This window comes from Perca fluviatilis, chromosome 2 (genome assembly GCF_010015445.1).
Source record: "Perca fluviatilis chromosome 2, GENO_Pfluv_1.0, whole genome shotgun sequence".
NCBI classification, from domain to species: domain Eukaryota; kingdom Metazoa; phylum Chordata; class Actinopteri; order Perciformes; family Percidae; genus Perca; species Perca fluviatilis.
The window spans coordinates 43,721,471-43,736,684 of NC_053113.1; the positions used below are offsets into that span (position 1 = coordinate 43,721,471).

General features: G+C 41.0%; 1 protein-coding gene across 11 annotated transcripts; it reads left to right on the top strand.

Moving 5' to 3' along the window:
• Window positions 1–2,670: 2,670 nt before the first annotated feature.
• On the top strand, window positions 2,671–14,067 carry LOC120572363. Of its 11 annotated transcripts, none has more exons than XM_039821649.1 (9): window positions 2,675–2,907; window positions 3,079–3,153; window positions 4,849–4,884; window positions 9,581–9,889; window positions 10,075–10,342; window positions 11,109–11,845; window positions 11,949–12,036; window positions 12,121–12,202; window positions 13,713–14,067. In XM_039821649.1, the coding sequence occupies exons 6-9, from the start codon at window positions 11,347–11,349 to the stop codon at window positions 13,893–13,895; spliced, it is 852 nt and encodes a 283-aa protein (XP_039677583.1). In that variant the 5' UTR covers window positions 2,675–2,907; window positions 3,079–3,153; window positions 4,849–4,884; window positions 9,581–9,889; window positions 10,075–10,342; window positions 11,109–11,346; the 3' UTR covers window positions 13,896–14,067. The 11 variants fall into 11 exon arrangements, with proteins under 11 accessions (XP_039677631.1, XP_039677637.1, XP_039677583.1 ...); XM_039821659.1 differs by having other exon boundaries at window positions 3,082–3,153; XM_039821677.1 differs by lacking the exon at window positions 2,675–2,907 and having other exon boundaries at window positions 2,923–3,153; window positions 11,274–11,845.
• Window positions 14,068–15,214: the final 1,147 nt, after the last annotated feature.

The window sequence follows — 15,214 nt, forward strand, 5'->3', positions numbered from 1 at the left end:
TAGACTTTAAATGTTTACAGAAAAACGATATTTAACTTGTTAAACACATATGTACATATTTATGGCACAGTGTAAGTCTGCCTGATAGAAACTCATCTACAATCCTTGGCAGCATGTAACTAAAATAGAAGGACTTGAGTTTAGGTAGAACTTGTGAACAATACTCCAAATCAAATGGCACATCAATGACAACTTTCTCAGATGGAGCCCAGACAAGCAGCTTGCATCTCTCTAATCTTGTACAAAACATACCTAGTTGGACTTGAAGGTAGTAACCACGGGATCCATTTGGTTGCAGCTGTGGAACCCCGTTGACCATCTTCACATCTGTGAGCTTGCTGGAAAACACTTCAGCCAGAGATGAACAGTTCTTGGCCAGAACAGGACATTTAATCTCCAGCAGCTCCGTGGAGTTAACCACACCATCTGGGCTTGCAGAAAGCCATGGTTCTGTAACACTAACTACAGTGCCTCTCTTCTCAACTACAAACCCACAGCTCTCCATCCACGCGTAGGCCACCTCCTCATTCTCCTGGCCATACCTGGTTGCAGTGTTCCCGTGGAACCTAGGAAACAGATGCTCTCTAAGAAAGTTATCTGGCTTAGTAGATGCACGCGACGGGGACCTTTTTGCAGAGCTAGCAGTTACTCTTAATTTACGAGCATCAAACCACAAGTGGGAGGCACTCTGCATTTTAGTGGACTCCTCCAAACTGGCACATTTATCCCCATCTAATTTAATGTACATATCATAAAATGACATGCATTTCTGGCACTGTATGTCCGTGCCATGTTCACTATGAGGCTGCTGGAGCTGTGTGGGAGCTGCTGGAATTTGCTCTGGTTCAGCAGAGATGCATTTGTGCAGAAGGCTGCCCACTGGAACATTTGCGGCTTCTAAGCTCATCTTCAGTGCTTCATGTGAGCTGTAGGCAGGAGTTGGCGGTAGAGATGGAGAGATGGGCAGGATGTTCTCAGAGACATCAGAACTTTCTTTGTGGTGCCTGAAACATATATTGCTCAACCTTTTGGGGACTAAATTACGCTGTGTCCCTGAGTTCGGGGGGGCTGCTCATCTGTGCAGGACAATCCAGTCAGACCTTTGGACACTGCAAACCGACGCACCTTTAACAAAGTTTAAATAGAACAGTTGCATAGTTTTAATGTATTACAGTCCTTGGTGTCACAATACTTATATAGAAAATATGGACAGCTATAAACTGTCCATATTTTTCCAACTTCTATGATGATGTACTTAAACAAATTGCCATTCGAGATTAGACTGGTATGAATTAGAATTGGTGAAAATATAAACTTTACTTTCCTACACAGAAGAGGTGGTTCACCAAAAAGTGGTGTGCTGACAGAATATTACATTTACCCAAACTTGAATGACCTTACCTTAACCCAAGGAACATCAATGAACAAGAGATTAGACTTTACTTATCTGGAAAAGGTTACGATCTGTTAATAAAAAAATAAAAACGTTAGTCATATACTAAAAATTTATTTAACAAATGCTTTAGAAGCCAATGTTTTCATAAGCTCTTTAGCACTTATTTGTATTGTCTGGGTATCAAATAGAAATAAACGAAGCTTCAATGTAAATCTAGCTTAATCTAATCTAAAATCTATCTTATTTTTATGTGAAAAACTTGCATTAAGAGCTCGGTGAGTACACATCAGATTGGTACAATGTTGTGACAAACTTAAAGCCTAAACATTATGAGGTAGGCAACAGTTCAGTTAACGTTTTGATATCAAATTGTAACGTTAGTTAAATCCCAAACATTTAGCACTGCTATCTATGTAAAATAAACTGACAATCACATAATCACAACGAGGCAACAGCTAACGTAAGTATATTTTGACACTGAACCATAGACTGTATATAAAACAGACAACTGAACAGGCAATTAATTAACCTACCTTCCATAAGATCGCCGCTGCGTGACTGCAGGACTTCCCCTGTCCCGCGACACAGGAGCACCCGGCCGTCTCAACAGTGCCGGTAGATGTAGTCAGGATCCATGCAGAGTGAACGTCAGACTTGCTTTGGCTTGGTTGAACATCAGCCTTCATAAATACCAGGTCATCGATTATGTTGTTATTGATTAACACCTTCCCAACTTTTCCACTGTGAAGGTACTGATACGCCTCTGTACTTTTATAATTGCGCATTGTAGACCCATCCGCACCAAGTGACAACACAAAATAATTAAATATGTCCTCGTACGTGATCTGAGGCCACTTCTTCATGTCATCTTCCCACTCATGAATAGTTTGAGGGTGTGGCACTGACCTGCCATTTGGATTATTAAGCGATTTTTGGAAATGTTCCCACGACATAGTTTACCAATTTAGTTAAGCTAATGTTTTGTGTTAGTGTTGCCCAGGGAAGCGATGAAACGGAAGTACCGCACAAAAACCGGAAGTTAGACCCATATTTATTTCCGCGTTCGAAAATAAGGCGAATAGGGGGGAAAAGTTAGGACAATTCCAAGGGCCCATGACTGACAGGGGCCCCAAAAAATATGTAAAAACTAATATAAAATTATTAAACCATCATCATTCAAGTATATATATTTCAAATATAATAATAAAATTAATGATCTCTTTGTTTTACTTGTTTTTGGCAATAAAAGTTAAATATCCCCATTGACCAAAAAGTAAACATCCATATTGACCGACCACCCCCCTGTATCTGCATGAAATGGTTTGGTCCTGCCTTAGCGCACTCAGTGACGGTGTTTAGTTGCAGTCAGTAGATGCGCCAGAACTACAGTGACCGCAATGTTGCCAAGTAATGTTATATCAAAATCTGGTTTTCAAAAAAGGAAAGAGAGAAAAGAGAGGGAAAACAAAGGAAAGGGTGTCAAACTGTAACCCAGTTTTTCACCAAGAAAGGTGGGTATCCTCTAGTCTATGAGTGGTATTAACCTGTTGGCTTAATGTCCATAGTGAAATAAGCTAGCTAGCTACAGACTAGTGTTAGCCTACATTTAATCACCATTTAATAAGTGCAGGGAAACGTTTAGCAAGATATTCATATTCAATCATTGTCCCTGCCCCTTTTAGCAGACTCACCAACAGATGACTCAGCAGCACCCCAGTCTCCCCCTAACTGTGCCCCTCCCTGTCCCAGTGAAGAAGGTGAGCAACATTGTGTTCAATGACATGCCAGTTAGCATCATTGCAGGGAGTCTGTGGGGATTTCTCTGTCTCTCTTGCTCTTTTTACCATTACAAAAAAAGAAAATGAAATATTTGTTAATGACAAAAATTCAAACACATGAATAACAATTATTTTATCACATAATGATCATTATGAAATAAAATTAAAAAAACAACAACCTACTGTCTGTACTGGATGCTGGACAGTTGGAAACAGTGAGTAGCTTACCTGAGCCTGCATGTAAGATACAGACAATATTAAAATAATCCAGTTTGATACGTTCATTTAGATTGAATTATGGAATGACATCTATAGATACAGACTTTATTATTCCCATCATGAAAGACAAGTTATTTGAGAAGCTTGCACACACACACACACACACAAACACAAACAAATCTATCGTATCTACTGTATGTAATCAAGTGGTGGTGATACAGAACTAGGTCATTTGGGTCAATGTTCTGTAGTGTTAGTGTTATTTATTAGTATATGGCAATCTTGCATCAAATAGTGAAATACATACTAGACTTGCATGCAGGGGTTAAATAGGGCCGGCGCTCTCCGGGGCTCAGCCCCGGCACATAAGCCTACTAGTGTCCGGATGTGCCTGCTTGCAGTCTAAATATGTCACAAAAAATATAATGAAAGTGATGCTTTTGAAAACATGATATTTCTGACAATAAATGAAAGATGTTTGAAATGGCATGTCTATTTTGTCCCTAATGCCCTAATACCTGTTGATACTACAACAATGCAACAAGACTCTTATCCTTGCAGTTTTCCACATATCATGTAAGACTCTATTTCTCCATTTCTTTGCACAAAACTCTCCAGAAAGTGCCATTTAACGGTTTATTTTTCAATTTTTTTTCCTGGGGGTGCACTCCCGGACCCCCCTAGGGAGAGCCCTCCCACATAACAAATTCTAATTTAACCCCTGCTTGCATGCATGTACAAATCACCAGCAGCAAATATTGTGCTAGTACTAGTATTGAACTACAAGCAGCAAGACAGTTGCAAGCCTTTAATTAGAGTTATGTAAAGCTTTTGATGGGACAGTTAGGTCCTAGAGACAATGGCTGCGCAGAGGGGGCCCAATTAGATTTTTTGTCATGGGGCCCAAAATTCCTGGCGGCGCCCCTGCACACAGGTACCGCCATGACGACCTGATGACGACAGACGCCCGCTGCGCTCTGTCACTGAACTTCCGGTTTAGAGTGTACCCCCTAGCCTCGTTTTGGTTTTCAAGATGGAGGCGCAGTGAATAAGGGGAATAGATCCCGTTGCTCTGGACGGAGACCAGTGAAGGCTATTAGAAGCACTTTTGCGGTGATCCCTTGCTTTACTGCGCAGCCTCCAACTGACGGAGACAACGTAAATGTGACGTGAGCAACGTGTCTGAAAGTTGTAAGTCTTCTGGTAGCTGTGCCAAGAGAAATCTCAATCATTCCCAATCTTACAGAGACAGAGAGTGTAGGTATATGTAAGGAGATAACATAAGCACAGGCTAATTATTGCTAACTAACATGCTAGTTAACATTAGCAATTAAACCTAAACAGCTAATGTAAGTCGAAACTGCCTGCAAGCTTCTCCTGTACTATACGGTAATTCCTCTACTGTGCGACAGTAAGTCACTTGGTTATGACACAATCAATATCCTATTTTTACAGAAACGTCTGCTACGGAGCCATAACGTGAGGTACAAGGTAATGGAGCCTTTTATACATTGTCGTGTTTCTTTAGAACTAAACAATGGACAAATAGAGTCTTTAAACGCTTCAGATGTAAAGTTATTCGCAGTCAAGTGACGTAAAAAAAAATGGTGGTCAGTGGAATGCTAACAGGAGGTGATACCTTTGTAGCAACAAAATGGCGCCATCGGAGGTTCGAGTTCTGAAGTGAAGCTTACCCCCTTGAGCAGCATTCATCGATCATGTTCAATACACGATTGAAGAAAAAGCACAAGCGGCCAATCCATTGACACTAGAAACCTTTTATAAATTGCATATATAATGACAGAATTTGTATTGTTTGTTGGTCGCGGCGGTGTCTGTTAGCAGTTAGCTCGCTTGTTAGCCGCTGAACCGCAGCAGAATGCAGGCAGAGCGAGCAGCCGCCAGCTGTTGATCCGTGCAGGACTTCACCGTGAGCGGACTGTTTAGAGACCATGTGACGGCAGGTAACATTAACTGGTCCCTATACGCAAACACTGTCATATCATAAATGATAGGGGAACCCAGCAACGGCGATTATGAGATTTTCCTCCATTTTCATGGAACTAATAGGCTCGTTCGAGATGAACTGCGCCTCGCCTGTAAAGTAGACGAGAGCAGACGGGAGCAGCGGGGGGCGGTGACAAAAGTCCGCTCTCAAGTCGGACAGTTTTCCAGCTGATTCCAGCAGCATTCAGGCTGAACAGGAAGTGACACAAACACTGTGGTCCGATTCCGATTTAATAAAATGTTATCAGACCCATATATCAGCTCCTACACAGTCTCCAGTTGATTTTATTATGACAGAGTAGCTGTCAAAATTCTCTACATGCAATCTGTTGCTGATTTTAATTAACAACACACTGTAGATGATCCATAATCTGAATGGATTTAGTCTCTCTGACTTCTAAATGTAACTATCAGCCACACAACATGTGTTCTGTACAGAATAAGCTTTTAAATCAGACAAATCGCAGTTAAAATCCCTCCGATTCAAAATCAATAAAACATTTATATAAAACGTCATCATGTTGAGTCAATTCTGAACCAATCAGCTGTTCGATCAGCTGAGAGGCCGGCGTTTCCCAGCATGCACTGGGTCCGCCTGCGTCTTGCAGTTGGTGAAAAGCAACTGCGCTGCCTGCGTCTCAGAACTGCGGCCGCCTTGGTCTCGTGAGATTATCGTTGCCCACGTGTGCATGACGTCAGAGCAAGTCGGGATCAAGTCGGACACAAATCTAACCGGCATACAGCATGCCGATCGCCGGTGATCGATTCTCCGCAGATCTGGCTCATCTCGAACAAGCCTAATGTCTTGGTAGGAACAAAAGTTTACATCGTATGTTTCTCTGGGATCAGCCAGCGCGAAGGACGTCTATATTCCGATTGGTTGCTGCTGCTTGCCGCTGAACCGCGTCATAGCTCATTACCATAAAGTTGACCAAAAGTTCAACTTTCTGATTGACGCTCTGGATGCTCAAAACACCCAAAACGCGACGCCGACAGATTTGACGCTCCTTGCAGCTGAGAGAAGCCAGCTTCCATTGAAAATGAATGACTTCCGGTATCTTTAGAAGCTCAAGTCGGCGGCAGTGTGTACGTACAGTTAGCCTACTGGTAAATGCCAGGAGCATTAAACACTATAGGCTGCCTTTATCCCTATCTTAGCAAATTGCATGTTGTCAGCTCAACATGAGCATGTGCATCATGATTATGAAAATGATCGTGCCTTTTAGTGCTGTCAAACTTAACATATTTAATAATTTCTGTTAGGTTAATTTGAAACATTAAACGCGTTAGAAATGAATCGCGGGTTGACCGTGATTTCACTTTTTGTGTATATTGGTTGTATATGAGAGGTTGTAGTGAACTCACTTTTGCTGCTAGGATGAAGATTATGGTATTAAATTAAACGGGAAAACATCAGGCATGCATTTGTACCACTCTAAACGTGCTAACAAACAGGGAAGGGGGCTAAATAATTCACCAAATGTAACCAAATGTTTTACCATAAAAAATAAATAAAAAGTCTTCCATCAGAGTGCCGTTTTTCCTTGTCTTTCATATTTGGTTTACTAGTGTGGAACTGGCAAAGACCTGGTGGTTGTTTGTGAAAGCTTCACAGACAACATTGATAGGGCCTAGTCATTTTCATCAGTTCACAGCCTTAATATGAATCAAAAGTGTAATAAATATTAAATAAATAAATAAAAGTTAATAAATAAAAGTAACACGTTATATACATTTATATTTGAATAGTTATAGTAGGCTATATAATAACTAACACTCAGTGTAGTTTTGGTATAGGCCTACAATATATCTAATCCCAATGTTCAGGTACAGCAAGTAGCCTACTTTATCTCTGAAAGTGTTGTCAGTAATACGTTTGTAATAATAAGTTTGTGTAATTTGGGGTTTCTGTAGACAGTGACATTTCATTATTTGTATTTTAATTTCAATGACTATGTAACGTTTTTATTTTAAGGCTGAGGCTTCATTAATAAACACAACCATCATTTGAGATGTTAAATGCTAATAATACCTTGTCTGATAGGCTACAGTATCGTGGCATAGTATCAGGACATCCTGGCTAGTGTCTGTCGCGTACGGCTGGGAGCAAATGGCCGGATGATGGGCCTATTTGAGAGAAAGTACAGGGCTGTTTTTTAGCCCCAGTCCGTCCCTGACTCCAGTGCCTCCTCCTCGGCTCCCCTGGCCCCGGTTTCCCCGCGCTCCCCCAGCTCCTTCTCAATCCTACCTCCAGCCCCAGAAAACCCTCACTGCTGCCCTCGGCATCCGCCTCCCCACTCCCATCTAGTTTCTGTTGCCCAATAAATCTGTTTTGTCGAGCCTTGCTTTTGGGTCCGTTCTGTCTCATCATAACAAATATCTACGTTTTAACATATAAATCATGTATGACAAGTAAAAATTGTGGGCGTGGGAGCAATTTATAGAGAAGAGACTAAGATGTTTTTTTTAAGGCTCCGTGCTTTAGCATCACCCACTGTAAATCACACACCCATTATAATCGATGAAAATGCCTGAAAGTAACACTAAACTTAAACAGTTTTTTCACAAAAACTGTAAAAGATATCAAAATGCTTAATAGACCCTGAATAGCCGATCTTTGTCCTGAATGGTTTAATGTTTGGATGACGTCTGTAGGTTAAAGTATGAAGGAGAAGATAGATTTTGAAGTAGAAGAGGATTTGAAGAACTTGAAGCCTGCTCTCATTGACTTTAATTGTAAAAAAAGCTTAATATTTATAGTATTTAAGTATAAATAGCAGAATGAACTGAATAGCTGAACGTAAGCAAACGGAATAATAAAAATAAAGAATCAAATAACAATACTGTGAATGCTGCTGAATAAGCATCCCACAAATTGATATACAGCTAAAAACAATAAAGCTGATGGGTAAAAAAAAAGCCTACATACAAGATGCAGGTGTTTTCTGGCCAAAATCGAGCCGCCACTGTGGCCAACTGAAGTGGCAGCCAATGCTGAAAACATCCGGGAGGAGACATTTACATGTAAAATAGGGCTGTCAGCATTAACGCGTCAATCGCGATGCGATTAAGGGCCGAGCATAACGCCTACATTTTTTTTAATCGCATGCTGCCATTAATTAGGGGTCCAAGCCCGCCCGAGGGGGCATGGGAACCACGTGTTGCAAGGCAACGCGGTTCACATCTCCAGCGGAGCTGTGGAACCCTATTGTTTTTCTACTGATTTTTATTCTTCTCCGCCTAAAACTCCGACTATAGCCTAAACCGTACATGGTGGGGGGTTGCCATTTTCAGGACTGGTCTAAAACTCCGCAAGGACCTCAGGCGCAAAAATCTACTCATTTCCACCACTAGGTGGCGCTATAGCAGAAAAAACGCGTTTGGCCCTATAGCTCCCACACTGTACACCCGACATTTAAAAAACATACATCTACGCGTTCCCTGGATCCAACTGAATCACATGATATAGGCCACGCCCATTTCCGCCTAGACTTTTATGCGTGAAAAATCGTGATTTATCAAAAACCTACTTTTTCGAACTCCTCTTAGACCGTGCGACCGATCTGCACGAAACTTCGACAGTAGCATCTCCAGACTGACCTAACTAAAAGTTATGGAAAGAATTTTTATACGATAAAAATTGCGCATATAATGCACAAACTAATTTGTGTAGCTAACTATGAAAACACCAACTAAACCATATCTCAGCCAAAATAAATGCTATCAATGCCAAACTTTAGATTATTCTTTGCCATGATCCTCTGGAGGTCCCCCATGCGTTTTACGAAAATTGGTCACTAGGGGGCGCTACAAGTACAAAAAGTTTATATCTCATGAACGGCTCATCCGATTTATACAATATTTGATGGGTAGGGTACAACCGGGACGATTGAAACAGGGGACGAATGAAACACTGTAGTTATCTCGAAAACAATACACGTTGCAAATGTCAAATTTCGTCAGCATGTACAGCACGCAAGATCTACCAGGAGGAAAATAGGTTAAAATGTCAATTGTTGCTGTCGGGATGAGCTGTTTCATTCGTCCCGCTATACAGTTATGCGTGTACCGCTGTTAATGCGGTCACATTGTATACACAATATATTGAAATAATAAATGCTTGCAATGAATAATAAGTAGTTTTTAATTATTAACAAATGTTCGTCACATAAATCAACAGAAAATGCCAAGAAAAAGAGTCAGAACAACGACCAGAGGGCAGGTGCCGCCTGCTACATATAACAGGGCTTATGCTGAGGTGATGGAGGGAGCCAGCATCAGAGAGGCAGCAGAGAGGCATGGCGTTAGCCATGTCACTCTGTCTAGATTTGTGAAGAGGAGAGCAGAGGCACAGCCAGGGACAGTGATGGTTACCCCTCCAGGGTACTGGACCCCTAATAATAGGGTATTCACACCCAATCAGGAGGGAAAGCTGCAGGCCTACCTGAAGAGGGCGGCTGCAATTTACTTCGGCCTGAGCCCCAGAGAGGTTAGTGGCAACATGGGTTCACACAGGCTACAGGCATTTAAAAATAAATAAATAAATAGGCTACAGGACAAGTTCATAAAGTTGATGAAAACATTTTCACACAGACATTTAAAAATAAATAAATAGATAAATAGGTTACAGGACAAGTTCATAAAGTTAATGAAAACATTTTATGAACCCTTCAGGTACGAAAGTTGGCCTTTGAAATTGCAGTGAGGTACAGCTGCAAGTTCCCTCCATCCTGGGGGGAGAAAAAAATGGCCGGGAAGGATTGGTTCGCCTCCTTCATGGAGCGGAGTGGGAGCCTCTCCATCCGCCGTCCCCAGGCGACAAGTAACTCCCGCCTGACCAGTTTTATTAGGACCAATGTGGCAGCCTTTTTTGCTAATTTAAAGATGGTCCTTGACCGCCACAGCTTCCAGGCCAAAGACATCTGGAACATGGATGAAACCGGTAAATTCATTTAAATTTTTATATACCCAAAAGTTTGGACACACCTTCTCATTCAATGTGTTTCTTTATTTTCATGACTATTTACATTGTAGATTCTCACTGAAGGCATCAAAACTATGAATGAAAACATATGGAATTATGTACTTAACAAAAAAGTGTGAAATAACTGAAAACATGTCTTATATTTTAGATTCTTCAAAGTAGCCACCCTTCGCTTTTTTTGGTAACTCTGCAAACCCTTGGTGTTCTCTCAATGAGCTTCATGAGGTAGTCACCTGAAATGGTTTTCACTTCACAGGTGTGCTTTATCAGGGTTAATTGGTGGAATTTTTTCACTTATTAATAAAAAAGCAAAGTGTGGCTACTTTGAAGAATCTAAAATATAAGACATGTTTTAAGTTATTTGTTAAGTACATAATTCCATATGTGTTCATTCATAGTTTTGATGCCTTCAGTGAGAATCTACAATGTAAATAGTCATGAAAATAAAAAGGAAACGCATTGAATGAGGTACTGTACTGTATATATATATATATATATATATATATATATATATATATATATATATATATATATATATATATATATATAAATAAGATAGGCAGACATACATACATACATATTTACACACACACACCTTAAACTATACATATATACACACACACACACACCTTAAACTATATATATACACATACACAACTTAAACTATACATATATACAAATAAATGTATGATTATATATAATAAATATAATTACATTTTTGCAGGAGTTATAACCGTCCAGGTGCCGCTGTGCCGGACAGGATTGTGGCTGCCAAGGGGCAGCGGCAGGTTGGGGCAGTGACCTCTGCAGAGAGAGGGACACTGGTCACCTTTGCCCTTGCAGGAAATGCACAGGGTGAAATTATCCCTCCGTTTTTCATTTTCCCCAGAAAGAGATTCCAACCACATTTCCTCAGGGGGGGTCCAGTTGGCTGCGCTGGATCTGCGAGTGGCAGTGGGTGGATGCAGGAGGGGACTTCATGCTGTACTTTGGCCCACTTTGCCAGCAACACCCGGGTCAACAAGGACTCCAAGCTGCTGCTCCTCCTCGAAAATCACGCTTCCCACCTTCCTCTTGGAGCCATCGACTACTGCAGGGAAAATGGAATAGTTTTACTGTTTTTCCCTCCTCACTGCACCCACCGTCTGCAGCCGATGGCCTGTAGCGTCTTTGGTCCATTGAAGACCTACATCAACTCGGCCGCAGACCAGTGGATGAGAGGCCACCCAGGGATAAACCTCTGCATTTATGACGTGCCATCTGTTGTTGCAGCAGCCTTACCTCTGGCAGCGCAGGCTTCAAATGTCATCTCAGGGTTTTCTGGAACCGGGATCTGGCCCTTTAACCCTGAGAAATTCAACGACGATGACTTTGCGCCGTCATACGTTACTGACCGTCCTCCTCCCAAGGCTCTTTCCCCAGCAGGTGACGAGGTCCAAGAGGCTGGAAACGCTACTCCAGGTAGGCAACATTAAGTCGATGAATGAATGAATAAATAAATAAATAGAATAAAAAAGTTCATAAAAGTTAATCTATCCTCTTCGTCTTTTTCTTCTCATTGAAGTCTCTGACGAAGAATTCAGCCCGGAGATTGTCCGTCCTTTCCCCAAGGCTGGCTCTAGAAAGACTACAATGAGAAAAGGGAGAAAGAGGCAAGTAGAGTTCAGTTTTTGCCTTTTTTGCATTTTGTATTTTAATAATTATAACCATAGTTAATGTCCCATTTAATTTTGCAGGACAACTGCAATACTTACAGACTCTCCGGTGAGGGCAGCTTTGGAGGAGGCGAAACAGCGTCGACCTAAGCCATCCTCCAAGGTACCGAGAAAAAGGCTGTTCTCGCCTTCTTGAAAATACATATTAATTTAAACATTTGAATTGCATTGGTTTACTTTGCACATCAGCAAGCCTGCCATACAATGTGATGTAAGAGCCAGTCCCCTGAGTTTATACAAGATGTTTCCACATTAAAACGCAAATTATAAAAACGTAAATTATTATTTGAGTCCATTTTTAATCAACTCTAATATCTGATCGTTTGTCTCCTTCCTAAGAGCGTTTATATACATATAAGAGTTAGTTTTGTTTGTGATTTAAAAGTGTAGCTTTATCATCATGTGCAGTAACAAACAAAACAAAGAGACTAATTAATGTGTTAATACAAAGAATATTTATTATAATCAGTTCACAGATCTGAGTCCAAACAGAAACTTCACCCTTCTGAACTAAGAGGTTCTGCTTCAAAGTGAGGTTCAAACAGACTGAAATGTCCACTCCAGGCTCACCCCTCCACTATTTATTCATTTATTTCTGCATGTAGTTATTTATGACTTAAAGTCATGTTTCGTCATCCACAGCCAGACTCCCTTTAGGAAACCTGTGATTTAAACTTCAGCAGGCTGTGACAGTCCGCTCCGCTGAGTCCTTGTTCTAGTTCTCCCGGGCTTCCCTTCCCTCCAGCCGTCCCAGCAGTACGGGCCTCAAGCAGTGTGGTGTCGGTTTTGGCTCCCAGGAAGCGGGCAGTGAGCTCCAGATCCTGCAGCCGCAGACAGACTCTGCTGCCGCTTTAGCTTCTCTCCGTCCGCCGGCTGCCGGCAAACGCAGTGGAATTTCCAGCCGAAATCTACATACAGGTCGTCCTGGACTACGTGGAAAATCCTGCCAATCACCACTCTGTCTTTGGCCGGTCCCATATGGATCAGTGGGGACCGGCACAGCAGCGAGGCAAAGCGGTGTTCCTGCCCGGGGAAAAAGACGCTGCCGTTGGGCCACGGAACTCTCCACCTCTCGCTGCCGCCGGAGCTCAGATTGCAGGTCCAAGGCGGCATATATATCATAAAACACATTCTCACCTGTGAACTGTTATCCCTTGCTGTTTTTTTTTTTCATTTCTTTCGTTCCAACATCCATAAACAGCACAACAGTCTGGCATCTTTAGTGCTAGCTAATCCTGCGCCACTGAACTCTACCTATCGATCTGCGCTCGATTGCTCTTCCTTCATCCTCCAACTACCCAGATGTCTGTCACAGTAACTTGAAATTGAATTTTGAGAACTGAATCTGAATTGTGAGAACTGAATGTGAAGATATTTAGAGAGTTGAATTTTCAGTGAGGATCAAATTTTATTGGACTTCAGTTACAAACGAATGAATTCAATTTCAAATTATACTATTCAGATTCAGTTTTTCAATGCAATGATTGAAATTAAACAATACAATTTCAAATTATATGATTCAAATTCAGTTTTTCAATGCAATAATTCAAGTTTAGCAATTCAAATTCAAATATAAATGATTCAAATTCAGTTTCTGGTGGCACATATTTCAGACCATACGCCTCCGCCACCATCACCACCTGGTCCTCTTCTGCAGTTGCCCCTCCTGGAGCCACCTCTGCCACCATCACTACCTGGTCCTCTTCTGCAGTTGCTCCTCCTGGAGCCACCTCTGCCACCACCACCTGGTCCTCTGCTGCAGTTGGTCCTGCCATCCTCTGCACCACCGCCGCTGACACCTGCCCGTCTGTTGCAGAAAGCCAGAATGACAAGGATGAGGAATGCCTTGTATGTTGTGAGCCCTGCAGTGCTTCTTCTGCTACGGCTGGGCACACGAGGCCTGTACAGAGGAAATGGGGAACTATGTTTGCCACAACTGTGAGAAGGAGTAATAGAGGATGAATAATAAAAAAAAAAAAAAAAAAAAAAAAAAAAAAAAAAAAATAAATAAATAATATTTTTTTATTTATATATTTTTATTTTTATTTTTTAATATATAATGACAGTCTGCTTTAACAATCAGAATATTTAAATATTAACCAATCACTACTCAATCTTACAATGCTAATCAACAACAATGGTTCAGTCTCAGTCCAAAGGCTTTAATCTGTTCCTTGTGGTCAGTGTCAGTTCAGTCTCTGTCAGTTTCTTTTTTTTTCCCCCGGGGGTTTTTTTTTTTTTTTTTTTAAGCCTTTTTTTTTTGTTTTTTTTTTTTTTTCTTTGTTTGCCTCAGGCGGGGTTTTTTTTTTTTCCCCCGAAGATTATTAATTCGATGGAGTCCAATCTCCAAAAGACTTTGTACATTCAATATCATACAGTTGTACAATAAATATCTTTGCATATCTGCAGACGAAGTCTCTCCTGATTGAATTGTAACGTAGGCCTACTAGTCATGTATATGTGTAGATTAATACAATATTTTAGAACATAAAGTAAGTTTGGCTACTTAACTGTCGACTAGGAATCTAGATGCATCCGCACAGCAGGCTAGTCGAAACCGAAAGGAGTGAAATTTGGTGAGGCGCTCCATATGATGAGAGGGAACCTGTGTCGTGTCTTCCGGTGGATTTCTTCTTCTGTTTTTTTTTAAATAATTAGCTGACTGTTCAACTGTCAATCACTCGACAAGACTCAAGGCAGGAAAATAAGGTAATAAATAAAAAATGTAGCTTGTCTACCTCAATTTAAAAAAAAGGGGGAGTTTAATCCAAATGCGCATCTTTGCCATTGACGCATGGTACAAAAACTATTTTGGAACTGTTAATATTATGAGAAATTAGCAAAAATTTTAACAATACCGACTAAACAAATAATTTGTTATGTGTGTTTCATTAAAACCCGAATAAGGTATATGGTTTAAGTTAATATTATAGTGTTTCATTCGTCCAGGCCAGGAGGGACGAATGAAACAAAACGCATGTCAGACTACTGTTTAAATAACTCCCGAACGGTTTCGTTCAGACAGATGTAGGTTGCTAGTGACAAAATATTAGCTTTCAGTGTTTTACGATGTCTTTGTAAATGACGTTTAATTAAAAACTGTTTCATTCGTCCC

Bases quoted from the DNA above. Each gene is read 5' to 3' on its own strand.
- LOC120572363 (XM_039821649.1), top strand. From the start codon at position 11,347: ATGCAGGAGGGGACTTCATGCTGTACTTTGGCCCACTTTGCCAGCAAC. The intron at 12,037-12,120 runs GCAAGTAGAGTT...TTAATTTTGCAG, and splicing joins ATGAGAAAAGGGAGAAAGAG to GACAACTGCAATACTTACAG. The intron at 12,203-13,712 runs GTACCGAGAAAA...CACATATTTCAG, and splicing joins GACCTAAGCCATCCTCCAAG to ACCATACGCCTCCGCCACCA.